This window comes from Ailuropoda melanoleuca, chromosome 7, assembly GCF_002007445.2.
Source record: "Ailuropoda melanoleuca isolate Jingjing chromosome 7, ASM200744v2, whole genome shotgun sequence".
Taxonomy (NCBI): domain Eukaryota; kingdom Metazoa; phylum Chordata; class Mammalia; order Carnivora; family Ursidae; genus Ailuropoda; species Ailuropoda melanoleuca.
This window is the reverse complement of record NC_048224.1, coordinates 39,328,893-39,349,702: the sequence shown is the minus strand read 5'-3', so window position 1 is coordinate 39,349,702 and position 20,810 is coordinate 39,328,893. Positions and strand designations below refer to the sequence as shown.

At 34.7% G+C, this 20,810-nt stretch overlaps 1 protein-coding gene across 1 annotated transcript in view; it reads left to right on the top strand.

Moving 5' to 3' along the window:
• SHOC1 (shortage in chiasmata 1) overlaps positions 1 to 20,810 on the top strand; it is a 78,251-nt gene that overhangs the window by 10,586 nt on the left and 46,855 nt on the right. The window contains exons 3-8 of the mRNA XM_034664261.1: positions 2,600 to 2,784; positions 9,150 to 9,312; positions 9,526 to 9,622; positions 10,996 to 11,146; positions 12,179 to 12,280; positions 13,998 to 14,106. Of these exons, the coding sequence (XP_034520152.1) occupies positions 2,600 to 2,784; positions 9,150 to 9,312; positions 9,526 to 9,622; positions 10,996 to 11,146; positions 12,179 to 12,280; positions 13,998 to 14,106 (807 nt within the window). The remainder of the gene's footprint in view (positions 1 to 2,599; positions 2,785 to 9,149; positions 9,313 to 9,525; positions 9,623 to 10,995; positions 11,147 to 12,178; positions 12,281 to 13,997; positions 14,107 to 20,810) is intronic.

Sequence of the window (20,810 nt, the reverse complement as noted above, 5' to 3'; positions counted from 1 at the left end):
CAAGTCCCTTATCAGATACATGATTTGCAAATATTTTCTTCCGTGGATTATCTTTCCGCTTTCTTGATAGTATCCTTTGAAACACAATTTTTAAAAATTTTGATGAAGTCCAATTTATCTTTTTTTTCTTTCGTCATTTAGGCTTTTGGCACCATATCTGAGAAGGCTTTGCTAATCCAAAGTCGTGAGGATTTACTCCTCTATTTTCTTCTAAGAGTTTGCTTGGAATATTTTTTTTAAAAGATTTTATTTATTTATTTGACAGAGATAGAGACAGCCAGCTAGAGGGGAACACAAGCAGGGGGAGTGGGAGAGGAAGAAGCAGGCTTCCAGCGGAGAAGCCTGATGTGGGGCTCAATCCCAGAACGCCAGGATCACGCCCTGAGCCGAAGACAGACGCTTAATGACTGAGCCACCCAGGCGCCCCTGGAATATTTTTTTTTTAAGTCACAAATCAGATCATAAACTGTCTCTGTTATAACCTACTGACAGTATCCTATTGCACATAGAATAAAATCCAAAGTTCTTACCAGATATTATAATGCCCAACATGATCTGGTCCCTTCCTACCTATTTAGCCTTATTCTGTTCCCGTCACCTTGACCTTTCTGCTTTTTTTAGACTATTCCAACTTTATTCCCCCACTTTAGGCCTTTGTATAGGTCACTGCCTACCATTATTCAGGTAGCTGTGGAATTATCAGCTCCTCAGCTGGCCGCTTTCTAAAATAGACCTTTTACCAACTCTCTGGCTGTTACTTGATGTCCTAATATTTTATTTTATTCATAACAGTGTTTCATCACCTGACATTATGTTATTTGTTTGTTTGTCTATCATCCCATTAACAGGTAAGCTTCGTGAGGGTAAGAACTTTGTTTTGCTCTACCACTCCATTCTCAGTGCCTAAAATGGTGTTAGCATGCTGTGAACACTCAGTAAATATTTCTTTTAAGTTAAGTAATTAGTGAATTGGAGTGGATGAACCTACCCAGATAGAATATTCTGGAAAGAAAGCAAACACCATCTAGATTAGAATCCTGCGAAATGTCAGTACTACAGGTTAGGTGGAGGAGGAGACACCAGTGAACAAAGAATAGATAATATTGGACACGGAGGTAAGAGGAGATCCAGGAAATACTTTTCTTCATAGAACATGTGTATACCTAGGGAAGGAGAATTGACTGGGTTTTCTCAAAACTGTAGTACCAAGGATTATTACAAAGTGCTGATCCTATTAGTAACATTTAAAACAAAAAAGATAATTGTGATATAAATGCTGAATTTAGAAGTCTGTAAAGATTCACATAGGAATCAATGGTCTTATGAGTAATATGGACCTAGGTGAGTTGAAATATTTTTTCTTGTGCCTTGTATTTTCTTAAAGAGTAAAGGAGAAACTTTAGAGATTTTTCTATATATGATTTGAAGATATGGCATACTCATTTTTCTTCAATTACATTAGGGAGTTACATTGATTTTGGTTCTCTCAGTCTGTGTAGAAAATTATTGAGGCTAAAATATTTTAGGATATCAGGGGGGAGGTATATTAGAATGTATAGTTAAATTACCAATAATATATTTATTTGTCAGAAAATTCATTAAAAAGATCTCTTGTAAGTCCAAATCTCCCAGTGTTACAGACAGTGGTGGATATACCTGGATGAATCAGGAAACAGGCAAGGTATGGACAAGGTCAAGGGAGCCAAAAAAAAGTGCCCCAAAACAGCAGGAAGTTGTTAACACTCTAAGGTTGTAGGAGCAAGGAGACTGAGCAGTAATCAACCCAGTAAGAACTATAGCTAGCTGTAGGAGAGGGGCTGTCTGACAAGAGATATAACTGTTGGTAGACAAATGCAGCCACTTCCAATTTGTGGCCCAGGAAGGATTTGGGAACAATAATATCCCAACTTGTCTCTCTTTCCACCTTTGATCCTGTCAATGCTTCCTATTGGCTGAACCCAACCAGAAGCCAGAGACCAAGGGAGCTTAGTTCAGTCATGGAGATGAGCCTCCCAGGTTGAAGAACAGAGTACAAAGGATTGGATAATGATGTGGAAAAGCAAACATTGAATATCCAATACAAAGGCAACTTGGCAATGCATGGCAAATTCTAAAAATCTGTATACCTTTAACCTCATCATTTCTGTTTTTAGGAAGCATATTTTGAGAAAACAGTCAAGTGCACAAAGATATTCCTTGCAGTATAATGGCAAACGATTATAACAAATTTAAATCGCCAACAATAGGGAACTGTTTGAGTAAATTATGGCCTACTGATACAATAAGATCCTGTTCATCCATCAACAATGAAATGAATGTACATTGATTGACATATAAATGTACTCATGCTTTATTGTTTACCAGAAAAGGCAGGTTTCATAATACTATGTACATGAATCCACTTTTGTTTAAAAATATCCAAAAGTGATTGAGAAAATGCATAATTTTTGAATTCATCTCTTGAGTGTTGGGGCTATGGGTAACTTTTCTCTGTATCTGTTGGAATTTTGTAATTTTTCTACAATGAACATATACTATTTGTTAATAAGATGTTTTAACATAGGACATACATAAAATCTGTAATTTTATAATGTCATAGAAAAGCAATTACAGGAATGGTGATTCAGACTGACTATGGTTTTGAGGAAGTTGTTCCAAGTTCAAACCCAAACTCCCAAACTGAAGTAGAGGAAGCCAGTTTATATACCCATAAGGACTACACTGAAGTCTTTACACTTGTCAACGGTTTAGAAGAATGTCCAGCACTTCAAATACAGAACAGAGGTAAAATGTTTATTATTTCTATTGTTATAAAACATTTCTTACTGACATACAGATTTTCCTTTTTGTGAGTGTTTTTCTGTTTTATTGGATTTTTAATTTTTCTGTTTTATTAAAGGTATCCAACTGCAAAATTATAATTCTAAGCTTTGCCACATTAGGGAAATACTTTCTCTTTCATATTAATCCCCTTTTTGTGAATTTGGTTGTTTTTGGAGTTTATGTGTGCCGTGCGTCAAAATAGCATCAGGGATTTGCTCATAGTGTGCTCACACCATATTACTATAACCAGATCTGATGACATAGCAATCTGGTATAACATTCAAATAGTAGATTACTAAATGATGGCTGTATTTTATTTTCAAAATATGCTCAAGATTTTCAATCTCATCGAATTGATGTGAAACCATAATTCAAAGTAGAGATGGAATAGTTGAAGTATTAGATCAGGAAATTCACCTCATTTTTACAAATTTACCATAATTAATAATTAAAGCACATTTTATCCAAACTATATTCCAAATTTTCATCTTTCTAGAGGGTGCTGAATTCTTCCAATTGCATAAAAATTTGCTGAGAACTACCTTTCTTGTATGTGGAACAGCTTGTTCCTTTTAAAATAAAAAGTTTAAGGTATGTTCTAGCTTGAACTATGATAATCTAACAGATAGATAATATATAATAATTTGGTTCTTTTACTGCTGTTTTTATGTAAATACATAAATTATGTATAAAATTTTTGGTGTTGGCAACTAGGCCTGTGATGATATAGAGTTAGATCCCTCTTAGTTTGAGATGAAAGAGAGAGTAAGAGATTGCATTAAAGACTAAACTTGAGGGGCACCTGGAGGGCTCTGTAGGTTGAGCATCCAACTCTTGATTTCAGCTCAGGTCATGATCTTGGGGTTGTGAGATGGAGCCCCAGGTCTTGTTCTGCGCTCAGTGGGGAGTCTGCTTCTCTCCCTCCTCTTCTCCCTCTGCCCCTACCCCTGCTTGCTCATGCACGCACTCTCTCTCTCTCTCTAAAAATAAATAAATAAAATCTTTAAGAAAGAATAAAGACTAAACTTGAGAACATGATATATTAGGAATAATCTGAATTTGATCATAGTCCAAATCTACTCTTAAAAAGTGGTGCAATTTGAGGGCAGTTATTACAAATTTTATGGTTTTGAATCTTCTATAATTTCTTTTTAACTTATTCTTCTAATTTCTTATAAAAATGTTTGTGAGGATCAACTAATGTATTTGTACATGTAACGAGATTATAAAAAATAAGAGATATCCAAACATAGCTATTATTATTAATGTGGAAAACTAGAAGCCGTTATTGGCAAACTTCATAATATCTATCATCAACCAAAGCCAGAAGCTTTCTTAACTACTATTCACTGAATGAAAATATGCTTGGGTTTCCTAAATACATATAAATTGTCCATATCCTATATTGCCTTAAGGGTCCTGTGTCATTAGACATCATTTTATAAATTTAGATTTGCAGTTTCATTTATTGTCTTGATTGCTGCCAGATTTATAGATACTTTGGTCTCAATGTCTAAAACCAAAGGAATGCATTGTTTGAAATTCAATTGATACTGTAAATTTTCTGTCTTAAAAGAAATGTAGTTAATTACTAAATTATAAGTTAATTTCAAAACATCTATTTCTTTAAGACATGAAAACAGTGGGTGATTTTCTTTTATTGTGGAGTGTCTGTGTGGCTTAGTCGGTTGAGTGTCTGCCTTCAGCTCAGGTCATGATCCTATAGCCTGGGATCAAGCCCTGCATCAGGCTCCCTGCTCATCGGGGAATCTGCTTCTCCCTCTCCCTCTGCCTGCTGCTCCCCCATCTGTGAGTACACTCTGTCTCTTTCTCTCTCTGTTAAATAAATAAAATCTTAAAAAAATTTTTCAATTATACACTGCAGTAGTATCAACTATAGTCACCATTTTATACATCAGATCCTCACACCTTATTCATCTTATAGTTGGAAGTTTGTATTGTTTTACCAACCTCTCCCTATTTCCCCACAGCCCAGCCCCAGTCCCTGGCAACCACCATTCTACTCTCTGTTTTCATGAGTTCTACTTTTTTTGTTTGTTTGTTTTGTTTTTAAGATTCCACATACAAGTGATACCATGCAATATTTGTTGTTCTCTGCCTGGTTTATTTCATTTAGCAAAAAGTCTTCCATTTTCACCCATACTGCAAATGGCAGGATTTCCTACTTTTTAAAGGTTCAACAATATTTTCTTGTGTCTGTGTGTTTAAAACATATTTTCTTTGAAACACATTTTTTTATCCATTTATCTGTGGACAGACACTTATTACATGGTTTCCACACCTTGGCTGTTGTGAATAATGCTGCAGTGGGAGTACAGATATGTCTTTAAGACAGTAATTTTGTTGGCCATTCTCCCTTTACAAAATTTATATCTTTTTTTTTTTTTTGGTCTTATTGTGCTGACTAGGATCCACAGTACATTGTTTAATAGAAGCAGCGATGTTGCCATCCTCGTGTTGTTCTTGACAGTAAAGGAAATACTTTAACATTTCATCATTAAAAAAAAATGATGTAATATCACTTGAATGGTGAATCATTTTCAATGTTTACGTCAGTTTCAACGGTTAAATGTTGGAAGAATTTATTTTATTGGGTTGAGGAAGCTCTTTCTGTTCTGAGTTTTCTAAAAGCTTTTGATCATGAATGAGGACTGAATTTTATTAATGTTTTCTACATCTATTAAGATATCTACATACTAAATATGTAGAATGTCCCTTTATTAAAGACTTCCAAACCTATAATCTAAACAGAAATCATTTTACTATTGGGATCATATTGTGTCTGCATTATATTATTATTTTTGTTTTTGTTTTTAAGATTTTTATTATTTATTTGACAGAGAGACAGCCAGCAAGAGAGGGAACACGAACAGGGGAAGTGGGAGAGGAAGAATCAGGCTCCCAGGGGAGGAGCCTGATGTGGGGCTGGATCTCAGAACGCTGGCATCAGGCTCTGAGCCAAAGGCAGATGCTTAATGACTGAGCCACCCAGGCACCCCTGCATTATATTATTGTTAAATGTTAACATTATCTTGGGAACATCTCACCATATACTTGTCTTCAAAAGCATGGCTTTTAATGACTGCAGTTTTAAATAATGTGTATGTATCATACATTTCCCAATTTAAGAACACTAATGTTTTTAATTTCAAATATGGACATAAATGTGTTCTTCCATTTCCCCAGTTCCTTCCATAGAGTAAATTCATGGAAATGGAATTATTTGATAAAAGTATTTCTCTTAGCTATATGTCCACTAGCATGATATGAGAATATCCTGTTCATACCGGCCTTATCATCATTGGATATATTACCACTGATACTGTGTTAATGCATTTTAACCAATGTTAGATGGGCAAAAATTATATTTTTACTTGGATTTTAAAAATTATTCATGTTTATGGTGGCTGGATGGCTCAGTTGGTTGAGCATCCAACTCCTGATTTTGGCTCGGGTCATGATCTCAGGGTCGTGGGACCAAGCCCTGAATGGGACTCCACACTGGGCAGGGGGAGGCTGCAAGAGATTCTCTCACTTTCCTTCTCCCTCTCCCCACCCCCTCACACTCGTATGCCCTCCCACACACACTCTCTCTCTCTCTCTCTCAATAATAAATAAGTAAATACATACAAACATATATACATAAATAAAATCTTTTAAAAATTATTCATGCTTATTGGCCATTTGCATATTTTTATTTTGTGAATGATTCTTTTATCTATTTTTCTATTCTTATATTTTATCTGTATATGTCAAAGATATAGTTAATGTTTTTAATTTAAAACTAACCAATCCCATCAATGTTTTCCTTTAAGGGTTCTTTCATTGCTTTTATACTTAGAAAATTCTTCCGTAAATTAGATAAATATTTATTCATATTTTCTTTAAGGTTTTCCTTAAGATTTTCGTATGTGTTTCAAAGTAAAGATAAAAAATATTTTTTCCAAATGTTCTGGCATTCATCTCAGTATCGTTTATGGAATGGTCTTTCCTTTCTCTACTGATTAGAAAAGCCATTTACAAAATATGCTAAATCCTTGCCCACATTAGTGTTTCTGGATTTTCTGTTTTGTTCTATGGATTTTGTCTATTATTGTATCATACAGTTTAACTATTTAATATGTAATTATAATGTATTAATAGTCTCTTTTTTGTTATTAAATTTTTTCCTAATCTCATGTTTTTATTCTTATAGATTTACTTTCAGTAAATCAGTTTTTCAAGTTCCAAAACAGATCTCTTGAGAAATTGAAATGTCATTGTGTTTTTTTACTTTTTTTTTTTTTTTTTACCATTGTTAGTCTTACTAGTCAGGAAAATGGTTTACTTTGCCTTTTATTCAATTTCTTTTAATGATCCTCATTAAAGTTTTGTAGTTTCCTGCATATACTATCTGTACATTTTCGTTAGGTTGATTCCTTGATGTTTGTATACTTGTCACCATTATGGATGAATTTTTCCATTAATTTTGGGGTTTTTAGGTATGTTTGAAAACCAGAGATCTTATAATTTTTTTTATCAGACAGCTAGAACTCCTTTATTTGTTTTCATTTAGTTACTTTGGGTTTTCTGGATAGACAAAGGAATCTTCTGCCAAGAATAAACTTGTCTTTCCTGTCAGTAGACCTCTATTTTCTGTTTCTTTTCATAGTTAACTAGCTAAAATTTTGCTTCTTTGTAACAATTTAACAGTTATTTACAATAGAGGAGAACAGTCTCCTCATATCTGTGTTGGTAATAGAAGAGCTGTAATAAAGTAAGAACTCCAGGAAGTGTTGTATAACCTTAAGAATATGAGGAAGTAGCACCCTTCTTAAAACAACTTTTGTGTTGTTACAAAGAACATTGGTTGTGGTGTGATGCTGCCCTCAAGTGGCTCTGTCAAATATGGGTGGTTGGAAAACAAGACCTCATAATTCCTTGGACTTGCAGAAATACTAGGATGAGCCTGTAGGAAGGGAAGATGGCTGGAGGACCTGTGTTTGGAAGTGGAAGGTGGAGACAGGGATATAAAGAAATGCTGTTTGGGTTTTTACTATTAATATGACTTCATTAATACTTTCAGAGTGGATGTACAGATAACCATCTTTAATTGTCTCACGTGAGCCCTGTTTAGATATGGAATTGATTGGCTAGCTCTCCTTGTTTTATAAAAGAACTATGCCAAATTTGTCATGGGAAGCTCTTGGCCACAAAATTATCAGGAACTTAGCAGGTTCAGATAAGTAATCTCTTAGGAGGCTAGTTTATGGAACAAGTTCTTGTTTAGCATTTCAAGGTAGCACCAGGCAAAGGGATGTTTCCTGGCTGCCTGCTGAACACCACATATTTATTAAACATATGCATACCAATGGTGTAATTGGTCATGGAAGACATCACTCCATACTATTCCTCTCTCATGCCATTTTAAATTTACTTAACTGAAAGGTCACTACCCAGAACAAGAAACTGTTGCTCCCTCTTCAATATAGCTTTCACTTTGGAGAGTTTGGCTTTCTGAGCATTTCCTCATCTGAACTTATATTTTCCTTTTCTTTCCACTCAGGAGCTTATTGAAGAATGGGAGCAGGTTTTATGTTCCCTCCCTTGGCTGAGAAACTGTTAAAGCACTGACACAGTTGGCTAAGATTCTAAAGTAACATGAACATAGTAGGGTGGGGGGAGACAGGAGAAATTTATTCCAGCAATTAACTGTTAGCAGTAGTGTTTCCTAATATATAAGATATATCACACTTCTCAAGTAGATACTTTGCCATATAACTTTTATTGTGATCAATTTTACAATGAAAGTTTTATTTCTATTTTACAATAGATACAATTTTTTTATTATTACAATGGTAGCATCCGAATTGATCTCATTTGTAGGTTTTGTAGACCTTTTCCTTCCCCTACATCTCAGAGTCTCTAGGGATGAATTAGAGACTTTAAGAGGCAAAATGATGCAGAGAAAAGACTAGGTTCCATAAAAGTCAAATGCTTTTATATCTTTACAACTTTGCTTAGGCTACCCCTGGTTGTTTTGAAGCATAAGGCTGCAAGATATTTTCCTCCCTTGATTAAACTAATCTTTGTTGAAAAGACGTTTTTCAGGACGTTTGGTTACTAGTCAGTGTACTAAGTAATACTAAAATTTATTGAGCTTTTACATATATGCTAATCCTATGCTGCATACTTTATATGCACAATGCTACGAGGAACTAAAGAATTTAAAGTGTGTTTGAGTGGCTGACTGCAGTAACTGTCTAGATCCCTTTGTTTAACTTTTAGATTTTTTCTTATTCCTTTATGTTTCTTTTTTTTTTCAGATTTGTCTATTGATGAAGAAATAATTTTTTTAAATAACTTGATGACCTATAAAAGTCAGCTACCAACTTCGCATACTTTGTTGAGTAGGCTAAAACTATTTTTGGTAAAAGACCCCATTTTAGATTTCAAAGAACAGATCTTCACAGAAGCTGATATCTTCAGGTACTTAATTGTCTGATGTAAATATTTCTAAAGGAGAAAATATTCTCCGTATGCTCACAAGTCTAGATGTTATCAATAATAATATATTATCATTGCTTTACATCAGTTCCAGTTTTAATCATTGTATTAAATTATTATTTAATTTGATTGGCTACATTTAGTATGTACCTTGCTTTTAGTAAACACTAATTTAGTGTTTTATTTTTTGTTAAGGGAATGTTTCTCTTTTCAAGGAGATTTGAAAGATCTACTGAAAGAAGATTTTTACATGGATAAAGAGAACTTTTGTCAGGAAAAGCTAGAAGATACGGTAGGTTTAAATGAAACTGTAATACTTTCAGTAATATTTTTATTAAAGTTAGTAAAGCACACTTTTATAATTTTAGTAATATGTATTGGCCATCTACTCCTGTCAAGTTAAAAAAGACTTGGTAATGGGTTGACTATATCAATAATGAAGTCAAATTTACTTTAAGGTAGTCATTCTAAACCTTTGGTACACATTGGAATTATTTGGAGAGTTTTAATAAAATACTGAAGCCTGGGTCCTACTCAGATGTATTCTGATTGAACTGGTCCGTTGTACAGCCCAGGCATAGTGAATTTAAAAACGTCTCTTAATGATTTTAATAAATCTACCTGGTATAGGACATTAAGTGCTCATATTCTAATTAAAAAATTGGAAAGCAGAGCTAGAAATGTTGATTTTGATTTGTGAGTTATACACAAAACAGCACTTACACTATGTAAGAGAAGGGACCTCGCTGAAGTAGTAAGAATAAAGATGGTCCAAGACTTCATTTTAGGTGCTGCCAGTGGTTAATAAGGAAAATAGCACCTTCACATATTAAAGATCAAATTCCTCAAAGGAGCCCCCCTTTTTTAGCATACAGTTCCAATAGCACACAAAATAATTATTATGATATTAGTATGTAAAGAATTTTAGCAGTTGAGAGTGCAAGTAACTTTTTGCAATTTAACAAATTCAAAAAACTAGGCCCATATAGATTAGATGCATTTACAAAGTTACTTTAAACATTTTTTTGAGACAACTGAAAATATTTCATATTTGGGGCTTTTCTTAAAACATTCAAAGGAAATAGAGTTGTAGATATAGATAAAGATACAGATATAGGTATCTTAAGGTATTTAAAGGGTTTCCTTACAATTAAAAATTTTAACACACATGGTGACAATATTAATTCACTAACTAGCCCTTTTCTCCAGTCCCCCTCTCCCTCACCCATTAGCTCTGAGAATTGTGCACATAGAATCTAGTTCTGTAGGAATGAAAGAGAAGCATATTTAATGAGTGTAGTGAAGATCCATTCCATTTCATCTACTTTTTACTTCTCCCCATTTGCCATCTCTCATCTACTGCAGTGATTATTTTTAATTCAGAAGTTAAACAATTTGTTATTACCCCAAAAGATTTCTGCATCAAGGACACTGTACACCACTAATGTAATCAGTGGCCATAAAGGACATTACTCAGAACATTGCTTATAATATATTTTTGGCTACTACACCTCTGTTTTTTAAAATGTTTTCATAACATTAAAAATTTTGAATGTTTAGCTTAAAATTTGATACACTAATTAAACAAATTATATCTGTTTATGAGTCCAGAAATATTTATCTGGAAAACCTCCCTAAAAGCTTCTTTTACTTAAACTGTTTCAGCCATCAATTTTGCCTGAGTGTGAATTCTTAATACCTACAAACCTCAAACAAGAAGTTGATATTCCATCACTCACCGAACTGAAGGAATCCTTAAACTTAATGCCAGAAATAATAAATTATGCAGATGAAAATGAAAAGCTTTTCAAAATAGGTGAGAATAAATTAAAAAATCTATTACTTGTAAAAACTACTTAATAATGTTTGTTATAAAAATATGTTGATTAAACTGTTTTCTGAACCTCCAGGTTTTTAAGAAGTGTTCTTCAGGTTCCATGGTAAAATCTCAGAATTATTGCTGATAAGACTCTTTTCTCTTTGTCTTTCTCTTTATAATTTAACACACACACACATATAAATATGTGTGTGTGTGTGCACGTGTGTGTGTGTGTGTATGTTAACTTATATAACAGCAAACTTAAACATCTCTGAAATCAACCATTTCAAGATAATTATACAGATAAAGCTAAATCGCCTATGACTATACTAATTTTTTAAAGTTGTTTTCTTATAAACAACGACAAAGCACTAACAACTTATGTGCTCACTTTAGTTAGATATGGAGAAGCTCAGTGAGGTTATGATTCATGGAATCAGGTGACTGAGAGAATCATAACCTAAATTGTAGATGCTTTCATCCCAGTTAGACTTAGTAAATATTATTGAATTCTTTCTAATGACAATTGAAGCTCAAATATTTAACTACCCTTTTATAAATTCCAGTTGAAATCATCAAAGATATATAATATTAGGGAGGAGTGAAGGGTGATTTATGGTATCCATTGAGAGCAGGGATGCTTGCATTACTAGACCACAAACTTGAAGGAATTCTTGTAGACAAGACTAAATCAAGTGAATTACTGATTAGCCTACAAGTCAAAGCAAAGGAATGAAAAGTCAACCTGAGTAAGATCAAATTCATACCAGAACTTGAAAATATAGCAGAGCTTAAAACTGCAGGTTGACCTATTGGCTTATTAGCAGGACTATTGTAAAGGACATGAATGCTATTGTAAAGGACAATTGACTTTACTGAAGGACTGTGGTGGTACACTCCCAGGCTTCAGTTGGCTCTGATGGTATACTAAGTAAAACAGTCATTGCCACAGAGGAACGGACAACATTACAAAAAAACTGAGATAGTAGTACTTATGCTGATAGTAGACTTTCTTATTTTTCTTTTCAGAACTTACTACCAAGCATGGAATTGACATTGAGGATATAAAATGCAGCTCCACAGAGATTTTGGCCATTCAAAGCCATTGTGAACCAGAGTACAGTGAACCAGGTAGAAATTTTGGACGAAACATTGAGTTTATCAGTGGTTAATATATCTGACGTAAAAGTACAATACATTCACATGTAAAGTCTACTAGGAGACAGTTTTCATGTTTAAAATTTGATTATTGCAATCCAAGCTGTCATTTTTTCTCTTATCTGTCCATTTACATTTGTTACTATCACTAACTCATTATCCTTCTAGCATCAAAACTGAATAATATACAGAGGTTACAAAGATTGAGGGAGATGAATGGAGGAAATAGCATTAATATTAAAATCAGAAATCTTGGGGCGCCTGGGTGGCACAGCGGTTAAGCGTCAGCCTTCGGCTCAGGGCGTGATCCTGGCGTTATGGGATCGAGCCCCACGTCAAGGCTCTTCTGCTATGAGCCTGCTTCTTCCTCTCCCACTCCCCCTGCTTGTGTTCCCTCTCTCGCTGGCTGTCTCTATCTCTGTCGAATAAATAAATAAAATCTTNAAATCTTTAAAAAAAAAAGATTTAATAAAAAAAAATAAAATAAAATCAGAAATCTTATAATATTAGAGTTCAGTAAATAAAATTTTATATTTTATCTCACTATTAGTGATTGTCCTGACCCTTGTTACACTTTTGTAAATTTAACTTTTTAATCACCCAAAGCAATCCTATCATTACTATTACNATAAAAAAAATAAAATAAAATCAGAAATCTTATATTAGAGTTCAGTAAATAAAATTTTATATTTTATCTCACTATTAGTGATCGTCCTGACCCTTGTTACACTTTTGTAAATTTAACTTTTTAATCACCCAAAGCAATCCTATCATTACTATTACTATTATTATCATACCAGCTTTGGACTCTGAATCATCTTTTGTTCCAATGTAATGCCAAGTTGTGTTGCTTCTTAACTATGTTGATGATACTATTATTTAGTTACATGTTTTTTATTGGTTGGTTTGTTTGTTTATTTATTTATTTATTTATTTATTTTAGCAGGTATGGGGGGAAGGTAGGCAGAGGGAGACGGAGAGAGAGAATCTTAAACAGGCTCCAACACCCAGTGTGGAACCTAATCTCACAACGCTGAGATCATGACCTGAGCCAAAATCAAGAGTCAGACACTTAACCAACTGAGCCAGCCAGGTGCTCCTTTAGTTACATTTATAATTGAATCACATTAATCATCTATTTGGAAGTTTATTGCTTTATTTATGAAAGTGATAGAAACACACTGACTACTTCTGAATAAATGAGTTTCAGTTTCTCAAGCCCACCCTATAAATATGTAACTGCTGGGCCACCCAGACTCCAGACTTACTAAGGTGAAGACTTAGTCTCCATTAATACTATTTACTTAACATCACCAATATTTAGTATGAAGATGAAAATAGTACTGCGTCCTAAGTACTGACAACATAAGTTGTCAGAATTGAAAGCATTATTACACATGAAACTCTTAGAATTTATCTCATACAGTAAACAATAAAGTTTAGTTGTCAGTGTATTTTTTTAAATCACCACTATCACTGTTGAGATAGCATGTGATATATGTGTAATTTCTTATAGATGGAAATTTAAAACTGTTATTTTGTATTTCAAGTAACCCAAATGTCTTTTTACTGAAAATTTTGTTGTAACAGAATGATCAGCTTAAGAGTTACTTACAAAAAGTTCTAAACTATACTTAATTTTATTCAATGTTTATGTAATTAATTATTTTTTAAACTTTTTGTATTCTAGTAGAGTTAGACATGCCATTAACTCATCTACATCTAACAAACCAACATACTTCCATGGCTTCATTATGTACAGGACTTCAGACATTTCCATTTTCTCCTGTTTGTAAAATGTAAGTAAAGATTATAGCTAGAACTTAAATTGCAATTCAGAATAACCAGTCCTTAATTAAATCCCTCCATATAAAGGCAATTTTCAAGATACCTCTGTGAAAAAAATGTTAGAGAGGATAGTGTCTATAGTAAGCAAATAGAATATATGAATATATATGTACATACTTTTAAAAATTTTTAGTACTATTTTTAATTTAAATTCAATTAATTAACATATAGCATATTATTAGTTTCAGAGATAGAGGTCAGTGATTCATCAGTCTTACATAATATACAGTGCTCATTATATCATGTGCTCTCCTTAATGTCCAGCACCCAGCCTCCCTATCCCCTCACCCCCCTCCCCTCCAGCAACCCTCAGTTTGTTTCCTATGATTAAGAGTTTCTTATGGTGTGTCTCCTTCTCTAATTTCATCTTGTTTTATTTTTCCCTCCCTTCCCCTATGCTCGCCTCTGTTTTGTTTCTTAAATTCCACATAGGAGTGAAATCATGTGATAATTCTTTCTCTGCTTGACTTATTTCACTTAGCATAATGCCCTCTACTTCCATGCACATCATTGCAAATGTTAAGATTTCATTTTTTTGATGGCTGAATAGTATTCCATTGTATATTTATACCACATCTTTATCCATTCATCTGTCGATGGACATCTGGGCTCTTTCCATAGTTTGGCTGTTGTGGACATTGCTGCTATAAACATTGGGGTGCATGTGCCCCTTCGGATCACTACATTTGTATCTTTGGGGTAAATACCCACTAGTGCAATTGCTGGGTCGTAGGGTAGCTCTATTTTCAACTTTTTGAGGAACCTCCATACTGTTTTCCAGAGTGGCTGTACCAGTTTGCATTCCTACCAGCAGTGTGAGAAGGGTTCCCCTTTCTCTGCATTCTCACCAACATCTATTGTTATTTAATTTTAGCCGTTTTAACCAGTGTGAGGTGGTATCTCATTATGGTTTTGATTTGTATTTCCCTGATGCTGAGTGATGTTGAGCATCTTTTCATATATATGTCTGTTGGCCATTTGTACATACTTGTTTTTATATTTATAGAATATTTTTAGAAAAACACATAAGAATCAGGTAGCTTTGGTTGTGTCTGGAAGGGAACTGAGTAACGTGACAATATGGAAGCTAGTAAGTGATAGAGCCAGGTTCTTTTATATTTTTAGTATTTTTATGTGAACGTATTACCATTAAAAATAAACAGCTTGAAAATTTGTAAAGATTCTGACACTAAAAGAATTTTCTTAGGGTATTGCCATTGGATACCTGCCAATGGTATGCCTCTATTGGCACTCTGCTACGAAAGACAGTGTAGTAGTATGTTCGTTTGCTCAGGCTGCCGTAACAAATACCATAGACTGAATGGCTTAAACACCCAGTCTGTGGTAAATAAATTTAAATTTATTTAGTCACAGTCTGGAGGCTAGAAGTCTCAGGTTAAGATATTAGCAAGGTTGAATTCCTTTTGAGATGTCTTTTCTTGGCTTCATCTTAGGTAACTGTCTACCTTTCTCTTGTTTAAAAAAAAAAAAAGATTTTATTTATTTATTTGAGCTTTTATTTTTTTCTTTTTCTTTTTAAAGTTTTTTTGGTTTAAATTCAATTAATTAACACACAATGTATTATTAGTTTCAGAGGTAGAGGTCAGTGATTCATCAGTCTTATATAACACTCAGTGCTCATTACAGCACATGCCCTCTTTAATGTCCATCACCCAGTTATCCCACCCCCATACCCCCTTCCCTCCAGCAATCCTCAGCTTGTTTCCTATGATTAAGAGTTTCTTATGGTTTGTCTCCCTCTCTGATTTTGTCTTGTTTTATTTTTTCCTCTCTTCCCCTATAATCCTGTTTTGTTTCTTAAATTCCACATAGGAGTGAAATCATATGATATTTATCTTTTTCTGATTGAATTATTTCACTTAGCATAATACCCTCTAGTTCCATTCATGCATTGCGAATGGCAAGATTTCATTTTTTGTTTTTTAAAGATTTTATTTATTTATTTATTCGACAGAGATAGAGACAGCCAGCGAGAGAGGGTACACAAGCAGGGGGAGTGGGAGAGGAAGAAGCAGGCTCACAGCAGAGGAGCCTGATGTGGGGCTCGAACCCATAACGCCGGGATCACGCCCTGAGCCGAAGGCAGACGCTTAACCGCTGTGCCACCCAGGCGCCCCAAGATTTCATTTTTTGATGGCTGAGTAGTATTCCATTGTGTGTATGTATGTGTGTGTATATATATCTCTTCTTTTTTTCCCAGTTATCTCAGATGTCATAGTTTATTTAATTTATTTCTTTTTCTTTTTTCTTTTTTTTTACTTTCATTTCTTTTTTTTTATTATGTTCAGTTAGCCAACATATAATACAGTTTTTGATGTAGTGTTCAGTGATTCATTTCCTAATTTCTTGGCATATAGTTGTTCATAACATGTTCTTATAATTGTATTTCTTTGGTGTTCCTTGTGATCTCTCCTCTTTTATTCATGATTTTATTTATTTGGGTCCTTTCTCTTTTCTTTTGATAAGTCTGGCCAGGGGTTTATTAATCTTATTAATTCTTTCAAAGACCCAGCTCCTAGTTTCATTCATCTGTTCTACTGTTCTTTTGGTTTCTAGTTCATTGATTTCTGCTCTAATCTTTATTCTCTTCTGCTGGGTTTAGGCTTTATTTGCTGTTCTTTCTCCAGCTCCTTTAGGGCGTAAGTTTAGGTTGTATGTTTGATACCTTTCTTGCTTCTTGAGAAAGGCTTGTATTGCTACATACTTCCCTCTTAGGACCGCCTTTACTGCATCCTTTTGAACAGTTGTGTTTTCATTTTCATGTTTCCATGAATTTTTTAAATACTTATTTAATTTCCTAGTTGACCCATTCATTCTTTAGTAGGATGCTCTTTAGCCTCCGTGTATTTGAGTTCTTTCCTTCCTCTTGTGATTGAGTTCAAGTTTCAAAGCATTGTGGTCTGCAAATATGCAGGGAATGATCCCAATCTTTTGGTACTGGTTGAGACTTGATTTGTGACCCAGTATGTGATCTGTTCCGGAGAATGTTCCATGTGCATTCAAGAAGAACGTGTATTCTATTGCTCTAGGGTAGAATGCTCTGAATATATCTGCAAAGTCCATCTGGTCCAATAGGTCATTCAAAGTCCTTGTTTCCTTGTTGATCTTCTGCTTAGATGATCTGTCCATTGCAGTGAGAGAGGTGTTAAAGTCCCCTATAATTATTATTATCAATGTGTTTCTTTAATTTTGTTATTAGTTGGTTTATATAATTGGCTGCTCCCATGTTAGGGGCATAAATACTTACAACTGTTAGATTTTCTTGTTGGATAGACCCTTTAGTTATGATATAGTGTCCTTCCTCATCTCTTATTACAGTCTTTGGTTTACAATTTGATATGTCTGATATAAGGATTGCCACTCCAGCTTTCTTTCGATGTTCATTAACATGATAAATGGTTTTCCACCCTCTCAGTTTCAATCTGGAGGTGTCTTTGGGTCTAAAATGGGTCTCTTGCAGACAGCATGTTAATGGGTCTTGCTTTTTTATCCAATCTGATACCCTATGTCTTTTGATTGGGGCATTTAGTTTATTTACATTCAGAGAAACTATTGAAAGATATGAATTTAGTGCCATTGTATTACCTGTAAAGTCACTATTTCTGTATATTGTCTTTGTTCCTTTCTGGTCTATGTTACTTTTGGGCTCTCTCTTCACTTAAAGGACCCCTTTTAATATTTCTTGTAGGGTTGGTTTAGTGATCACAAATTCTTTTAGTTTCTGTTTGTCCTAGAAGCCCCTCATCTCTCCTTCTATTTTGAATGAAAGCCTAGCTGGATAAAGTATTCTTGGCTGCATATTTTTCTCATTTAGCACCCTGAATATATCATGCCAGCCCTTTCTGGCCTGTCAAGTCTCTGCGAATAGGTCTGCTGCCAGTCTAATGTTTCTGCCCTTGTAGCTGTGGACCTCTTGTCCAGAGCTGCTTTCAGAATTTTTCTCTTTGTCTCTGAGATTTGCAAGTTTCACTATTGTATGTTGGGGTGTTGACCAATTTTTATTGATTTTGAGGGAGGTTCTTGTGCCTCTTCAACTTGAATGCCTGTTTCCTTCCCCAGATTAGGGAAGTTCTCCACTATAATTTGCTCTAATATACCCTCCCCCTTTCTGTCTTTCCTCTTCTTCTGGGATCCCAATTCTAATATTGTTTTGCTTTATGGTATCACTTATCTCTCAGATTCTCTCCTCATGATCCAGTAGTCGTTTATCTCTCTTTTTTTCCACTTCTTTATTCTCCATCATTTTGTCTTCTATATCACTAATTCTCTTTTTTGCCTCATTTATCCTAGCAATTATAGCCTCCATTTTTGGTTGCATTCATTAATAGCCTTTTGATTTCAACTTGATTCGATTTTAGTTCTTTCTCTTCTTACAGTCTTTCCTCCATGCATGTCTGTGTCCTAATTTCTTATTCATATTGGATTAGCACCCATCTTAACCACCCCATTTTAACTTAATTACCTCTTTAAAGGCCCTCTCTCCAAATGTAGTCACATTCTGAGGCACTGAGAGTTAGGGCTTCAATATATGATTGAAATTTAGCCCATAAAAAGTAGTTAAGTGCCCTGAACTATAGCCAGATTGCCTGGCTGTATCACTTACTAGCTCGGACCTTAATTGCCCTGTGCCTCAGTTTCCTAATCTGTAATATTGGGATATTAATAGTATATACCTTTTAGGATTGTTATAGGTCTTCTAAAAGATTGTCATAGCTCTCTGACCAGGAATAGCCAAGGATCACAGGGCAGTGTGGATAGGGGTCCATCAATAGATTTGTCTATCAAATTACTTTCCTAGGAGTACTAGGGATCACATCCCATCTCTAACAGAGGACATCCTCTGACCTTGTTTACCTCTGTCGATGTGGTATTGGTGTTGGGGGAACTAGACATGTAGAACCAAGTATTGATCCACAAATCTGTTCAATGCCCCATTGTCACTGCACAGAATGGTCTGTAATCTCAGAATTTATATTGCAAGGCTGGATCATTGTATTCTAGTTTGAGGCAAAATTGTATAGCTTAATGGCCCAGCCGTCTTTGCCCTCCAGTGGAATCTGAGATAGCTTTGGTTGCTATCTTCTACCATGTGGCATACATGTAACTTAATGTGTCCTAAGTTAGATTAGTCTGCTATCCTGGAATTGTCATTCCATTCCTGTGCTCTTACACCAGTTACAAACCTAGGAGCATAACCAGCACAGTTCTTTCTTCCCCACTGTAGTCCTGAAACTAAATGAGTCCTAAAATAATACATTTTCAGGAAAATTACAGGAAAGTCTACAAGTCTCTAATGAATTGTTCCCAGAATGGGTGCTGTGGGAACTAAGTACTGAGTTTTGAGTTTTTAGCTATGATTGGCTGATCTGTCAAAGGAGAATTCTATTGGATATTTGGGAGCAACTGGAACAACTCATCACTAGCTGCTCAGGTTTTTACTAATGGTCCCAGGAAGGTGTCACAGCACATGATGGAGGAGCCTGATATTGAGGGCCCCAGTTACCTTCATCTTCTGGCAAAGAACTGTGTCATTTGGGGGATAAATCTGTGATATACAAAACTCTACCATGAACCAGAACTGCCCATATCAGATGTGAACTCTAAAAAATCTCATGGAACAAGTACAGAAACCACTTATAATTTGTTTAAATACTTTTAGTCCCTTTGCTGAGGGGCAGATGTTTATTTGCAGGACCTGTACTGTCTTTTCTAGTGCTCTTTTACTCCATATACCCTAATTCATCTGTTAAGGCAAATTTGCAATCAGAAACAGAAACTAGCAGAAATTAGTACAGTCTTGAATTTCAATCTGATATTAAAAGCATTAATTAACTATCATAAACTCCTGTTAATCACACAAGTGATATATCTACTTATTGTTGTAACCCAACTATCTAATTAGAATTTATGAAACTTAAGTCTTATTTATGTATTATGATTTGCCTAAGTTAGAACAAAAAAGCTTTTTAAAATTAGCCAAAGGTTCTAGGGCCATCTAAAACAACTTAAAGAGGTCATCTCATCACTGCTATATTCATTAGCAAGAGGTAAATCACTTCGTTTCGTATATGAATATGAACACCTTAAAATTCCTATCTTAAAAATGGATTTTCACCTCAACTGTGAATCTAAAAGGAGAGAAAAAAATGTTAAAATAAAGAAACAACAGAAGGGAAAAATAATATGTAATGTTACTGTACTCTTAATTTGCTTTTATGTCCCCAATTACTTTTATTTCAGAACACAACATTTTGGCTGGAAATATATCCAGTTAACAAATATTTTGGGTACTTACCACATGTCAAACTCTGCTAGATTTTATTGAGCTAAAAAGAAAAGCCTGTGTAGCACCAGACTTTGTTTCCACGCTGATTACTGAATTGTGAACATATTTTTATATATGACCTAAGAATATATCATATTCAGACATGTCTTCAGAAAGTTCCATTAAGATTAAGAGTATTTGTTTAGGGGCGCCTGGGTAGCGCAGTCGTTAAGCGTCTGCCTTCGGCTTAGGGCGTGATCCCGGCATTCCGGGATCGAGTCCCACATCCGGCTCCTCTGCTGGGAGCCTGCTTCTTCCTTTTCCACTCCCCTGCTGTGTTCCCTCTCTCGCTGTGTCTCTCTCTGTCAA